Source organism: Capricornis sumatraensis, chromosome 6 (assembly GCF_032405125.1).
Source record: "Capricornis sumatraensis isolate serow.1 chromosome 6, serow.2, whole genome shotgun sequence".
In the NCBI taxonomy this organism is placed as follows: domain Eukaryota; kingdom Metazoa; phylum Chordata; class Mammalia; order Artiodactyla; family Bovidae; genus Capricornis; species Capricornis sumatraensis.
Window position 1 is genome coordinate 115060619 of NC_091074.1, and position 15859 is coordinate 115076477.

The 15859-nt window shown below is 46.0% G+C and overlaps 1 protein-coding gene across 3 annotated transcripts in view; it reads right to left on the bottom strand.

Annotated features, from left to right (window-relative positions):
* Positions 1 to 15859, bottom strand: part of ASTN2 (astrotactin 2) — a 1028625-nt gene that overhangs the window by 536288 nt on the left and 476478 nt on the right. For 2 of the 3 annotated variants that reach the window (XM_068974208.1, XM_068974206.1), the window contains 3 exons: positions 3709 to 3793; positions 3163 to 3237; positions 2302 to 2439 (listed from right to left, as the gene is read on the bottom strand). In XM_068974208.1, coding sequence (XP_068830309.1) covers positions 2302 to 2439; positions 3163 to 3237; positions 3709 to 3793 — 298 coding nt within the window. The remainder of the gene's footprint in view (positions 1 to 2301; positions 2440 to 3162; positions 3238 to 3708; positions 3794 to 15859) is intronic. The other variant, XM_068974207.1, reaches the window with a different exon arrangement.

The window sequence follows — 15859 nt, forward strand, 5'->3', positions numbered from 1 at the left end:
TCCTCTGTTCATGGGATTTTCCAGGCAAGAGTACTGGAGTGGGGTGCCATTGCCTCCTCCGTGACCAGTTTCTACTTGCACTCTATTGTCAGAAGAATTGAATGCATCTAAAATTGATAAGCCTGTGCTTTTGGAAGTATATTATGTACCAGTATTTACACATATTATTTAATCACTGCAACAATTCTTAGCTGGTATTTCAATGAGATCAAACCAGTTGATCCTAAAGGCAATCAACCCTGAATATTTACTGGAAGGACTTATGCTGGAGCTGAAGCTCCAATACTTTGGCCCCCTGATGTGAAGAGCTGACTCACTGGAAAAGACCCTGATGCTGGGAAAGACTGAGGGCAGAAGGAGAAGGGGACAACAGAGGATAAGATGGTTAGATGGCATCATGGACTCAATGGACATGAGTTTGAGCAAACTTGGGGAGATAGTGAAGTACAGGAAAGCCTGGCATGCCACAATCCATGGGCTCACAGAGTTAGACATGACTGAACAGCAGCAACAATTTCAATGAAATGGTTAAGAATATGGGTTCAGGAGGTGGGGAGATGGCAGGCTGCAGTTTGGCTTCACCACCTCCTAGTGAAGCTATCACCTATATACCTCAGACTTTTTTCTTTTTAATTTGTAAAATAAAAATAATAATAGCATTATTTGGGGGGCTGATGTAAGACCATAGTGAGATAATGCTAGTAAAGTGTTTAGGAATGATCAGTGGAGATGAGTTACTGTTATTACTACATATTGTTAGATAGGCACTATTACTATCCTCATTTTGCAAAGAGATGGAAAGTTAGTAAGTTGAACTTGACCAGGGTCATATAGCTCATCCGTGGTAGAGAAGGGATTCCAAGTCAGATTTGGTCAACTCCAGAATGAGTGTGGAACCATCAGCCAGTCCGACATCTATAGTGTCAGTGAAACTACAAATTCAATGTCAACAGTACAGAACTCAGAGGAAGTCTGGTAACCTTTCAGTTGATTTGAGACAAGGTCACAAGGCCTTCAAGAAGAATCCTTCAACCAGATGCTCTTTTCTCCATTTTTGAAATATGTAATATTGAGTAACCTTAGCACTGAAGGTTTACTGAGGGCTTACTGATGCTTTACTGAAGTTACACTGACCTCAGCTCTAACAAAAATGGAAACCATGGTAATTTGCCATGAATCAATTTGTATGTACATGAAACCATCTTAGTTTTTAGTAACTATCACTTCATTTTCTAAATGTTATCCCTTTAATTTTCTATCTTTTAAAAGTTACTTCTTTGGAGAAACACCAGTAAAAAATCATATTGTGTCCATCCCTTCATGAAAGGCTGAGAAGGTGAGTCTCCCTATCAAGATGCCATAGACATCGAGAGCATCTTAACTGAAAGACAGCTGTGCAGTGATAGCATGGCAAGCGCTGGAAGCACCGGGCCATGCCTCCACGCTCCAGCTCAGGAGCCCATAAGCTGCGTACAAACCAGTTCCAAAAGCAAAATCAGAGTCCATTTTTTGCAACATTTAAATGCTAGAGTTCTTCAACTAATCAAATCAGGAGGGGGAGGGGATAAAAACCCTACACTAGAAAGCTCCAGAATAGTGCTAGATTCAGATCTAAGATCACCTGTACAATTAAATCAATAAACATTTAGTAGATGTCCAGTATGGACTGGGAACTGGGAATTAAAAGCTAAGTAAGTTATTTTCTTTGACCTTGAGGGATTCACTACATAATAGCACAGAATGATATGTAAGCAACTAATTAGAACACAGTAGAGTAAGTCTATAATGAAATTAACTACAAGGTACAAAATGTGGAAAGAAAGATGTAGTCTCCATCGTTTCTTGAGTAAAGAGCAAATTCATTTGACCTGGACATTTCTATCCTATTGATCAGCCCAAAGTCTGTTTCTAGTATCAGAGTCAAAAGAGAAAGCACTTCATCTTCCAATATTTTACCTTCACGACTTTTCCATATACTATTAAGTAATGGTCTTTTATAAGAGAAGACCATTAAAGATCCCAGAATGAGCTAAATAATGTGTTAACCTCTTTCATGTTTTATATAAGCCCCAAAGGAAAGTAATAATGTTGAAATACAGAGGCACTGAGGCCACCATGGAGGTCAATTTCAGGAGTGTGGAGCATGGCACACGGGATATGTTTCTTATATACCAACTAGGCAGCTGCCTGCTTTAACATCATGAAGGGCACTTTTCCCCAGGAGTTCCGAGACCCTGAAAGGGAGGGCCTCCTGGGGCTCTAAGAAGCCCATGGTATGGGTGCTGGAGGCGACTTCCCTACCTGACATCTGCAGGGTCTTCTGTGACGAGCACATCGGTCTTGCAGCTGGCCAGTGGGTTGATGGACAGCTCCACGGGGGGGACCACGAAGCTTTTGCTGACTGGAAGCCAGAGTCCTTGGCCCAAGCTGAAAGTAGACCTGCAATGTAAGAGTTTCCATTGGGGGACTCCCTGGGAAGCAGAGAAAATACAGCAAAAAGGGGCCCCTCCCATTCCTTCTAGAACCTTCTCTAACTTCCACACCCAACCGAGTCGCCTACACGCTTCAAGGCTTGACGTTGGCCAACCTCGCCCAGACATGGATGGCCATTTTCTCCCTCTGTTAATCATTTAGCCCGTGCATTACTCTATATTTGTAGGCATGTTTTCCTGAGTTTAGGTCCTGATTCCTAATTAGCAGTGGGCTTTGTGAAGACAGGGACTATTTCAAGGACTTTCCCAAGCAGGCCTGATGGCGAGCAGAAGGACCTAAAGTGACTGCTGGCAGGGGCAGTCTGCACAAAGGTGAAGAGTATGGACTCGGAATCAATTTCAACCAAAATTCGATTCCCACTCCTGCCCCTTAATTTGCTGTATGTCTTCATCAGTTTAAGTACTGAAGTTTTCACACAAGATTTCATGGTAGTGGCAGGAAGAGATTCTATGGCTAGAGAATATTTTTAAACCACTGGACTAGATAATCAGTAATGTCTCCTCCAGTTCAAGTATCTGAATCTATAAAGTCTAGATGCCAGACAAATGGAAATCAGATTCCCATAGCAACCTAGACCACTGCATCCCAGAAATGCACAGGTTCAATTAACTAAGGACGTATAACTATACCTCCCCATCAGACCGTTCCCCAGCAGAACTGTCAACTCACCTGAGGATCTTCTCAGGGGCTTGCTCCCCTGTCACCAGATCGTAGCCCCTCTCCAGTGTTGTGTACGGCCAGGGACTGTGGGAAAAATTGAGAAAGGGAAAGGATAGGAGATGGTATTAGTCAGAAGCAGATGCGATTCATATGTGGATACTGGAGAAGAGCTGCTACAAACTATTGAATTTTGCAGAGCTAATGATAGGGTAAGTCTATTTATATTATACCAGTCTCCATTTCACAGAAGGACTCAGCATTTCAAAGTCCTCTTGGTCCCTTTTGGAGTTTATGCATAAAATATGTGATTCTTCTTCATTATTCCACTCAAGAGAGTGTTCTTTGATTGCGTATGGTTTGGGAGGGTGAGCTACACTTAACATTTGTTCTCTAGAAATCTGTCATCAGTCATGTATCTTTAAAACTAAACTGGGATTCAGTGGGAAATAGGATTCACTTCCCCAGGAACACAACCTCTGCAAAGGAAGTGGCGTCTGTGGGGAGCAGTGGAGGGCCCCACTGTCCCTGCCTCGCCTGATGTTCTTGGCTACTCACCCTTCACTCTGCCCCCAGTCACTGCGCACACACAGGTGTCTGTGAGCCGGGTCAGGGGCATAGCCTTCGTGGCAGCTGCACTCTCCTGTAAGCCAAAAGAGGAAAGGGTCTTGTGAAATACTGCCTGCCCCAAACAGTCTTCTCTCCTGGTGTCCTTGTTCCCTTGGAAACTAAAGTGAGCTGCCTCGTTTTAGCAAAGGCCATGGAAAGAGAATGTTCTAGGCCATCTGACACTGTGGTTAACAGAGCTCATTCATTGTTCATTCACTCACTTATTCACTCGGCAAGCCCTGGCCACCCTCCCCGCTGAGCTCTCTGCTCAGCACTGGGGACGCAGAGGTCAAAGGTGCAACCCAGGCGGTGAAGGAGCTCGTGACTAAATGAGACAGAGAGTGAGCTGGTGGCTACACACGGACATCCTGTTTTCAAATATTTAAATTATGATAAAGTACTCTTGTGCTAAAAGTGTAATCAGAAAATTGAACTCTCTCCACCTGAATGAACAATTCACGTTCATTTATAAGGCCCAAATCAAATGTCACCTCTTCCAAATATAATACCTCTGATTTCCTCTTGTGGAAAAACTGTTTCCATCTACCATCTTCAGTCTTTCTTTTGTTTTGCTGGTGGTGGTCTTATTGGTTTTACTTGCCTCTTTCCCCTCCCCTCATCTTCCCTCTTGTCCGCTTCCCGTCCATCTACCGAACCATCCATCCTTCCACGCGTCCATGTCTTGTCATTTTCTGCCCATGCCTTATACGAGGCTGGACACAGCCTCGCTAGCATCCGCTGCTGCCTTACGTATAGTTTCCCATTGGCCAAGTTCGTTCTGGGCGCACACGTCCTGTTTTCTGATGTATCTTCAGAGCTCATTTCTGGAAGAGTCCTGCCTTCCCACTGCTGACTCCTTAAGGTTGGGGGAAAATGTTTTGATTCAATTAGTTGTTAGATTTTCCTAAGATGTAGTTGTAGAATGTTCCCAGATGCTTTACCAAAAATAGATTCTATTAAAAAAAAAGCGTATGAAATACTGTACCATTCCTTAGAGCCAGTCAAGTAGGACTGCAATTCTTTAGTCCTCCAGTCATTCTGGTTGGCTTGACCCAAGTATTTTCAAATTATGTTTCATGGAAACATCTGGCTTAATGTAGGAGATTCAGACTTTGAAACTTTTAGATTTTAATGTTCCTTAAGACATTTTAGTTTGAAATCTCCTTAATAATAAAAACAACGAAGGCTAAACACTCAGTACACGCTGGAATTGAGGACGGTGGAGAGCTCTGTCGCGTTAAGTCTGGTGGCCAGATAAATGGATTTTATGCGGTCCTCATTAAAAAAAATTCTCCTATCATCTTTGTTTCATTGAATAGGATCCTGAGACTAAGAGATGAGGTGCTAACAAGCTCAGGCTTTTTACTCACTTCGAGTCTTATGAATCGGTTTTCTCAACCTTGTGCAATCAAAACAAAACATAGCAGTGAATGTGACGCCAGGGTAACACAGGTTCTAAAACTATCACCCATTAACTGCTTTAAGATAAATGTTTGTATTCATCAAATAGCCTTATTGTTTCCCCTGATTCATTGTCAGTGTTAGGCATTTGACCTTATACAAAGTATTCTGAGTGTTAACAATTTCATTCATTTTATATATTCCAATGCTGCTTAATCTTTGTAAACTCAGCATCAGCAAGTATCTGGCAAACAGCCTGGGCTTAATAAATGTTGGTTAAACTAAAAGGTAGTAAGATATAATGTGGAGAAAAGAATAGATCAGAGCGAATATTCAAAATATTTAGAACAAGATTGTTGAAAGACAGAGAGAGAAAGAGAAACAGAGAGAGAGGGAGAGAGAAGAGAAGAGAGAGACAGAGAGATGGATGCACCTCTCTTCTCCTCTCCTCTGGATACCTAGTAAATAAGAGGGGGCTGCTTGCAGGCAGGGAAGCTCTCTGTAATTCTCCCTTCCAATAACATCCCCAAGGGTCTTCCACTGAATGCCAGTGCTTAAAATATGTGCAACCTAATGGATTGACTGTTGCCGGAGGTTAGGAAAATGGAGGGAAAGAGCAGAGATCCTTGAGATTTGGATCAGAATAATCAACCTGAAGGGTGGGGGGAGGAGTCACTAATGATGTGTTAAAATGCAACAGTCCCTTCATGAAATATTCACCACTTTAAGCACGTCTAATATTAAAGATTAAAAGTCCTGGGATTTGTCCTCGAGACTCCCAGGCCTGATTTATGATCTGCCACAAGCCACAGGCTTCATGATTCATAACAGCAGAGGTGAAGTCAGGGATGGGAATTTGGGCAGGGGTGAGCCAGGAGCTGGTGGGACAGGGGGCTCTTCTCCATGGAAGGGCTGAGGTTCCTGTCTCTCCTATCAGTGACTCGGGACAGGGCACAGGTCATTTTTCCTCTCCTTCTTTCGTTTTGGGAGTATTAGTGAGAATGAGAAATCTATACAGAAAAAAAGGGCGCTGCCATATTTTTCTCTTTCTTTCGTGTGTGCTTACTAGGCAAGTTTCCCCTGTCTTGGAATGGATCATTAATTACTGCCGCTCGTTATACAACAAATGTGTACTTTACAAATGAGAAGTATCCACCCTGGAGGCTGCCTGGAGAACAGGAAGTGAGGGAGGGGGAAAAGCAGGAGTGCTGGCCCGGGTTCCAATCCTAACTTTCTCTCTCCCCAGATGTATGGTCTTGGGGAAAACGTCGCTTCACCATCTGGGTCTCAGTTGTCTCAGTGAGACAGCGAGAATGCCAGTTCAGCCAATCAGTCGGGGCTGCTGCAAGAAGCAACTGAAGGAGGGAAGTGTACCACCGATGGCTCAGGCAGACAGTGAGTAGCTGCTCATAAGCTCATTTCCTCCGCCTTCCCTTCCAAGATGCCAACTGGCTTCTGATGTATGCTTGCACATTAGCTGCAGGGATATTGGATAGGTACCCTCCTCCATGCTGGGACTTAGTTTCCTCACCTGCAAAATGGAAGCTTGGAATAGGCGTTCCTCAGTTCTGGGCACCAGGGAGAACCAGTCATTTACATTGCCTTTCCTAATTGCTCACCTCTAGCTTTCTGGACACTCCTTGCTTTAACCTTAACTCTGATCACTCTTAGCAGCTGGGCTGTGTGTCTCTGGCAGGATTTCCCTCAATGCCATGGCTATTGGCTTTATTGACCACCCCCTCCCCCACACTTCCCATTTTGCTGGCTCAGCGAACTCTCCACTATTCACAACCAAGCAGTACCTTCTTGCAAGATGCAAGTCTCTGACAGCAGGACTTGAGGATTAACCCCTTCCCTGGGTGAGTCCCATCCTCAATTCTGCCTTTGTATCCAGGGTGGCCAGACTGCTAAAGGTCAGCTCTCCAGGGATACATGCTGACTGTGAATGTCCAGGCTCCCTGACTCCTGTCTCTACAGCAGACGCTCCTTGGAAAAAGTGATGCCTGCCATCCTGCTCACCAGTGCATCCAGCACCTGCTGCCCTGCCTGGCACATAAAGAAATCCAGCGTACACTTCACAATGGAGATCCCAGGTGTCTCCGTAGTAAGGGATCCACCTGCCAAGCAGGAGGCGTGGGTTCAATCCCTGTGTAGGGAAGACCCCCTGGAGAAGGAAATGGTAACCCACTCCAGCATTCCTCCCTGGGAAACCTCATGGAAAGATGAGCCTGGCAGACTAAAGCCCATGGGGTCACAAAGAGCAGGATGCAACTTAGCGACTAAACGACAACACATACTTCACAATAGTAATGCCTGTGTCAAAGGGATAGGGACATTTCTTGCCTGTTTCTCCCACTAAACTAGGAGTCTCTTGATTGCAAAAATCTTTTCTTAATCATCTCCATATCCTAGTAGTTATATCATATCTGATGAAGGGCTAGAGACTCATTTGCTGAATGGATGAATGAATGACTGGATGACTTAGTGAATATATAAATATACTGCAATTATCATGAATTCGGGCTGAATTCCTTTAGAATAATGATGATTTTGCTGAAGACTGCTGCTGCTGCTAAGTTGCTTCAGTCGTGTCCGACTCTGTGCGACCCCATAGACGGCAGCCCGCCAGGCTCCCCCGTCCCTGGGATTCTCCAGGCAAGAACACTGGAGTGGACTGCCATTTCCTTCTCCAACTAGAAAAAGACTTTTTTACATCCATGACAGGTATTTGCCAAGGAAATGAAAAGGGTAAACATGAAAGTTGATGAAACGGCTACAATAGAATTTCTGTTTCACATCAGAGCAGAAGGGGCTCGTACAGCTCAGCTGGTTCAAATCTTCCCAGCTTCACCTTCCACATGGGGAAACTCTGGCTCAGAAGGTGAAGACATTTAGCCAAGTAAGTGGACTAGCCTCCTAACGAGTCAAGATTAGCACCCAGGACTCTTGGCTATTACTCCAGCATCCTTTCCACTCCACTGGAGCTCTCAATATTTTCATACGTCCAGTAACATGCTCCTGATTTTTCTCCTTTGTATGCCTTTGACATTTCTGAGTTTCCTACAATGAGAATGTATTACATTTAAAAACAGAAACTATTTTTCAAAATATAATGACTTAAAGTATCCTGAACACATTAAAAACATGAATTTACAAGTGATTGATAATGCAGACCTTAATAATATTATATATGAAACAAATCGCCAGTCCAGGTTCGATGCATGATACTGGATGCTTGGGGCTGGTGCACTGGGACGACCCGAGGGATGGTACGGGGAGGGAGGAGGAAGAGGGGTTCAGGATGGGGAACACGCGTACACCCGTGGCAAATTCATGTTGATGTATGGCAAAACCAATACAATAAAGTAATTAGCCTCCAATTAAAATAAATAAATTTATAATAAAAGAAATAAATGTTTAAGATATGTATCATTAAAAAAAAAGTTTAATCTCTTCATTAAAGTGGCTCCTGTAAGGGGACCTGATTGAGTGTTTTTATAGTGCTCATTAGTGTGTGTGTGTGTGTGTGTGTGTGTGTGTGTGTGTGTGTGTGTGCACGCGCACGCATGCTCAGTCGCGTTCAACTCTTTGCAACCCCATAGACTGTGCCCATCAGGCTCTCTGTCCATATAATTTTCCAGGTAAGAATACTGGAACAGGCTGCCATTTCTTTCTTCAGGCGATCTTTCTGACGCAGGGATCGAGCCTGTGTCTCTGCATTTCCTGCGTTGGCAGGTGGGTCCTTTTACCCGTTACTGAGCCATCTAGTAACTAGCAACTCTGTGCTAGGTACTAGGACTCTTTATTATTGGTCTGGTATTCCCATCTCCTTAAGAATTTTCCACAGTTTGCCGTGATCCACACAGTCAAAGGCTTTGGCATAGTCAAATAAAGCAGAGTAGATGTTTTTCTGGAATTCTCTTGCTTTTTCTTATGATCCAATGGATTTTGGCAATTTGATCTCTGATACTAAGGGTTAAAAAAACCACCGGGTCATTACTCATAGAAGGAAATATAGGCCTGAGGTACATCAGACAGGTTTGTTACACTGACGCCCTGTAACGAAACCCACAGAATTTTATTGTCAGTAACTAAGCAGTCTTCTGCTCTGTTCCACCTCTGGGTGGACTGATCCAGCTGGGCCTCAGCTGCACTTGGCTCCAAGTTCAGCTGCTTCCACTCTGCTCTGTGTGACCCGCATCCTCCTTGGACCAGCCACTACTTGGAACGTGGTTTTCTCATGGCAAGAGGCAGGGACGTAAGAGAGCAAGGCCAGCCACAGCTCATTCCAAACTTCATTTCCTATCATTTCAGACTTCATTTCATATCTGCTACCAACCCACTGGCCAGAGCAACTCTTGAGCCAAGCCCGAAGACAGGGTAGGGATGAATCACTTTTCTCATCTCAAGCATGCCAAGGGTGTAAATGCATATTAGTACTCTAGAGAGATGAGGACCGGACAATAATTCAGTCTACCCTGGGGAAAATGCTCCTGCAGCACGCCCTGATCTCCTACGCCTACGCCCTCTTCCACACTCTTTAAACTATGTCCCCTTAGAGAGAGCCATCTCATGGCTTGGGAAGGAGTCAGAGAGATCCTAGCCTTGGCCGTTTGCTCCTCTGTTCACAAGCCTGGCCAGCTTAGTCACCCTCTCTGAGCCTCAGCTTCATGTCATTAAAGGAGTCAAATGGTATCTCCCTCCCAGTGTTGCCATGGATGTGGTAAGACGCTACAGAAAAACCCGACTAAACTTTGTGGCCAACCACATACTTGGGTAAGACTGGTACACGACTGAACTTTGTGGCCAACCACATACTTGGGTAAGACTGGTACACGACTGAACTTTGTGGCCAACCACATACTTGGGTAAGCCTGGTACACGACTGAACTTTGTGGCCAACCACATACTTGGGTAAGACTGGTACACGACTGAACTTTGTGGCCAACCACATACTTGGGTAAGACTGGTACCTGACTGAACTTTGTGGCCAACCACATACTTGGGTAAGACTGGTACATCGTAGATGCTCAATTAACAGAAGGTCTGCTGCATCCCTGAAGCTTATCGCTACTACCTAGAAATCAACCCAATAACCCTTCATCACATGGGTAATATAATTCAATGCAATCACTATATAAAGTATCTACTTTTGAACAGGGGATATTTGGAAGAGTAATTCTTAACCTTTAGTCTTCTTTGAATTTTGGAAATCATTAGGATGCCGTGGATGATTCTGGAAATCATCAGTGCAGGTAGTTTGAAGGTGCTTCCTCTTCTCTAACCTGTGTTTTCTCACTCATGAGAATCGTCAAATTAAAGGCAGTACCCCCTTGCTCTTGCCCTTGTGGTTATGTTTATTGTCGTGAAGTTTGTGATTAGAAACTTCACAGCAGGAGCTTTGAAGACCTGACTCCACGACCTTGGGCAAGTGACCCACTGAGTCTGAGCTTCAGTTTCTTGATTTTACAGTGAGGCCAGAGAGCCTTCCTCCCGGTACTAGTCGTGAGCGTGGTCCGCGAGATGACATGCAGTGACATATGTCAAGCATCTTCACCACTCCTAGCACAAAGCAGGCCCCTGGTCATGTTATGCCCAGCCCGTCTCCCCTACCACATGCCTGGCCAGGTGACGCAGAGGGGTAGACGCCCCAGGTGGCCCAGTCAGAGTCAGAACAGGAAAGGGTGCCATGCACACTTGTTCTGAGGGCCCAGGGAAATGCCTTTTCAAGCTGCAGTGACAAGTAGAGTGAACGGGAAAATGAACAGTGGCCAGTGTCCCTGGGCCGTGATGATAAGTGATGACTGAGTCGGAGGCAAGTGAAAATGGAATCATAAGGGGATGATAGGGTGGGAGGGAGGGAGCCAGCCAGCGGGGTGGGATTAGGAAGAAGGCTTTACACTCATCTGGCACTCTCACAGGTGGGGACCAGCTCCTCTGAGCTGTGGGGTCTGGAGAAGGTGGCCCCTCTGACTGATGCCTTCATCAGTGCCTGTGTCCTTCAGTAGAAGGGGCCATCGATGAGGGCAATGTGTTTTTCAGGGAACGTGGGGACCAACTTGGAGATTATTTCCTCCAAGCTGCCCCAAACAGATGGATAAAGAAACTGAGGTTCCTTTGGCTTGGCAAAGGGTACACCTTGAAATTGAGACCATCGTTCATCTAGAAACCATTTATTCTTTCCATTAAAACAAGATGCTAAATTGGCCCCTCTGGTCTAGGAAGAAAGGGGGCTTCCCTGGTGGCTCATCTGTAAAGAATCAGCCTGCAATGCAGGGGCCATTACTGATGGGCATCTGTGTGTGTGTGTTTTTCCTTCAGCTTTTTGGCATCACAAATGAATGCTACTATTACTATCCTTGAATGTTTTATTTATGGTAATCTAAACCCATAGGATGGACTTCCCAGGTGGCACTAATGGTAAAGAACCTGCCTGCCAATGCAAGAGATGTAAGAGACATGGGTTCGATCCCCTGAGGAAGGCATGGCAACCTACTGCAGTATTCTTGCCTGGAGAATCCCCATGGAAAGAGGAGCCTTAAGAGCTACAGTCCATAGAATCGCAGAGTCAGACATGACTGAAGCAACTTAGCACTCATGCACAGGTTCAGGGGAAAAAATTAACCAAACCAAAATACGCCACAGACTGTTGAAAGGACTTTTCAAAATGCATCACTCATCTTCCAGCAGAAAGGTGATACCAGCCTCATTACCGATTAGAAAATAAACTCAGAGCAGCGAAGCCACTTGATGAAGTTCAGGCATCTGTGTGGCAGACCCAGGAGGAAACAAGAGGATTCCAGGGTGTACACGCTAAACTATTTCACCAGTCCACTGACTTCATGATGATAATGAAAGTGGTTTAGGAGAGCCCCACATAAGAGAAACTCAGATTGCTCATAATTGAGGGGTTCTGTTTTTCCTTACCCAAGAGTTTATGGAGTGAGAATGCATGTAACATAAAATGAGAACTCTATAAATGGGGCTTAAGAGACCTAAAGAGTAAATATTTTAAAAATCAATACCACTCATCTATAGTCGATAATAAACCCTAAGCTGTTTGGAGATGCAGGGGAATGAACCCGGGACCTCACACAGAGCAGAAGAGGCTCAGACACTACTCTGCTGACAAAGGTCCATCTAGTCAAAGCTATGGTTTTTCCAGTAGACATGTATGGATGTGAGAGCTGGAGCATAAAGAAAGTTGAGTGCCGTGATGCTTTTGAACTGTGGTGTTGGAGAAAACTCTTGAGAGTCCCTTGGACTGCAAGGAGATCAACCCAGTCCATCCTAAAGGAAATCAGTCCTGACTATTCTTTGGAAGAACCGATGCTGAAGCTGCAACTCCAATCCTTTGGCCACCTGATATGAGAACTGACTCACTGGAAAAGATCCTGATGCTGGGAAAGATTGAAGGCAGGAGAAGAAGGGGATGACAGAGGATGAGATGGCTTCACCGACTCAATGGATCTGAGTTTGAGCGAGCTCTGGGAGTTGGTGATAGACAGGGAAGCCTGGTGTGCTGTAGTCCAAGGGCTCGCAAAGAGTCAGACACCACTGAGTGACTGAACTGAACTGAATCCAAATAGCACCTGAATCCCACTAATTCTACCTCTTTCTTGTTACTTAAACCCATTCCTTCCCAGCTCTCCCTGGTGCCGGCCCTGAACACTGCCCATGTGCACCACTGATAAAGTCTTATCCCTGGAGACTTACCTTCAGTGTCTGTCCGTCAACCTAAGTGGTGGCCAGTTCCCTTCTCAGAGAACACCTGCACCCACGTCTCATCTCAGAAACTCCCCAGGGGCTTCCAGGTGCTTTCACCATAGAGTTCATAAGCCCTGGCAGAATACAAAGTCCTTCATAACTGGCCTAGCCAACCTTCCCTCTTACCAAGTACTCTCCCTCCCTGCACCTTTCCTGTTCTAACCGCCCCTGGGTTTCCTGATAAGAACAGGGCTGTGTGACACTCATGTGCAGACCAGGACCTACTCCTTGAGGTGGGTCTGCCCTAAACCTTCTTCTTGAGAAAAGCAGAGCCAGAGAAGTGAGAGAAATGTGCTCAACAGATGAGAGACCAGGGCTTGACAGGAAATTGGAAATGAAGGGAAAACTAAGCGGCAAAATAATTATCTAGTGAGGGAATGAGATCATTTGGGCAGTTCTGAATACAAGCAGTGTCATCAGGGAATACATTTTACAGAGCTGACCCCTGTGCAAACTTGGGAAAATCGCTCCACTTATCCAGACCTCAGTCTTCCCATCTGTAAAATGAGTAACTAGTACTCAGAGGTCCCCAAATCACCTTCCAAATCTTGTTCAGATTCCAGTTCTTGGTTCTATCTCTAACGTGCTGTGGTATTATGACCCGAGGTCAGCATTTCTTGAGGGGTTGGAGCTGGAGGCAGGCTGTGTATGGGAAGTTCAGGAGTTCGGAGAATAGAGGCTTGAAAGTCAGAGAAATACCACTGGAGTGAAATCACAAGACATAATTCAGACCTTTATGAAGTGAAGAGGACTTTAGAAGTTAACTCAGCCAAATGTGCTGTGTGACCTCGGGCAGGTCTCCCCCCTCCCTGTGACTCAGTTTCTCTATCTGTACAGTGAGGAGGTCGGCCTTGATGACATCTGAAGCAACCTTGGGTGGGCATCTCTGATGTCCCCCCTTTTCTTTTAAGCTGCTGGAGTGAGTCATGCTGGCCTTATTCTTCCCAAAGCATTTGAGACAAACGTGGATGCCTGCATCTCAGCTGCCTTGTTGCCTTTCCTAGTTGTGCCTTTGAGATCAAGAAGAAGAAAAACAAAAAAACGCAAAAGCCAAAAGGTGGTGGTGACACAGGCTGGTGACCAGGTCTGATGGAGATCACAGTCCTTAATCCAGGCTACACAGGGATCAACTGGCTGTTGACTCAGCTCACGTGGGCAGACCCATGTGGGATGCCTGGAGCTCTGAAAGGCCACCAGCCAGGCCATGCTAGGACCCCCCCTGCAAGGTCTTAGCCATGGTGATTCCTTTCCACCAACTCCATCCTCTCTTGCCAGCCTCCTCCATCCCTGAGTGCCTCTCTGCCCGCTGCCCTCCTACACAATTATCTACAAATAAGGGTCTGGGGGAAAGCATGGAAGTAAGAGACTCCCTTAAAATTATGGTGGATGGAGGAGGGTGAAAACAATCTAAAAGCCTGGAACAGAGAGAGACACAGACATCTCCGATAACCAGAACGAATCTGGTCCTAACTAAGCAGCATGGGATTCCTAACAGGCATGCACAGAGCTAGCCCTGCTGGGCGAGGGGCTGCCATCCACCACTCCTCACCCTCCACCCCAGAGCCTGCATCATTCAAGCTCCTTGGATCAGCCTAGAGTGGGTTAGAGGGGTGGGGGTGGGGGGCCAAGGGTCACAGCCCCAGGAAAGGGAAAGAGCATCAATCTGGAACCAAAGCACCTTGCGGCTGAACCTTCGGTCTCCTGCTCCCGGACTGAGTGGCCTGGATATTTCACCACACTTCTCTGTGCCTCTGTTTCTTTATCAGAAAATGGACATCTTAAACCCAGCTTCAAAAACCGTCACAAGGGTTGGAGCTGCTGCTGCTGCTCCTGCTGCTAAGTCGCTTCAGTCATGTCCGACCCTGTCGACCCCATAGACGGCAGCCCACCAGGCTCCCCCATCCCTGGGATTCTCTAGGCAAGAATACTGGAGTGGGTTGCCATTTCCTTCTCCAATGCATGAAAGTGAAAAGTCAAAGTGAGGTCGCTCAGTCGTGTCCGACTCTTCATGACCCCATGGACTGCAGGCTTCCAGGCTATTCCGCCCATGGGATTTTCCAGGCAAGAGTACTGGAGTGGGGTGCCATTGCCTTCTCCCAAGGGTTGGAGAGAACATATTAAAAACAAGGACCTCGAGGCTGCAACTCTTCTCCTGGGCTTACTGCTGGGCTAGATCCTTTCTTTCCCCTCCCACCTGGTCTCTGTCCATCTCTGGTACAGACTGTACTTCTTCAGACTATCTTGAAGTCTCTGTACAATCCCTCTGTGCCTAGCACGGGTGGGATTCGTGCACAGAGATGAATCCATCTGAGTCTCTGCCTTCACACAGTGACGCTTGAGCGGGGAGACTGAGAAGAAAATATATTACCGCAAGGTGTGTTTCAGACTGGAGAGGGGTGTGCGTGCAAAGAGCTACAGGACCCAGAAGAAGGAGCTTCAAATTCTGCCCCCTGGGCCAGAGGCTCACCAGTGAAGAGGAGGGAACCCTGAGATTCGTAACTGCCAGGTAGTGCTGGAATTTCTCTATTTAGATTCACTCATGTGACCCTCGCAACCCTATAAAGTAGGTTCTATTTTCAAACCCACCTTACAAATGAGGAGACTAAGGCCCAGAGGGGCTAAGCAACTTGCTTACCTAGAGTCACAGGGCAAAGAGGATTGGAATCTAGGGGGCTGGTTCCAGAGACTGTGAGGCTGTCCCAGGCTGCACTGCCTCTCTCTAAAGGGGAAAAAGGAGTTTTCAAGAAGAGGACGGATGGGTGTGGAGGCAGGTCAGAGAGTAAATGGGACATCACAGCCCTTTCGTCTCTCTGGACCAGCAGGAACACTGGATCAGCTGGATCAGGCAGTGAGAAATCCCATCCTAGTTACAGAGGTGCAGGGAAACAGCCCCTGGACATCTCAGTATCCTCTCTCATACATTCCCCAAAGA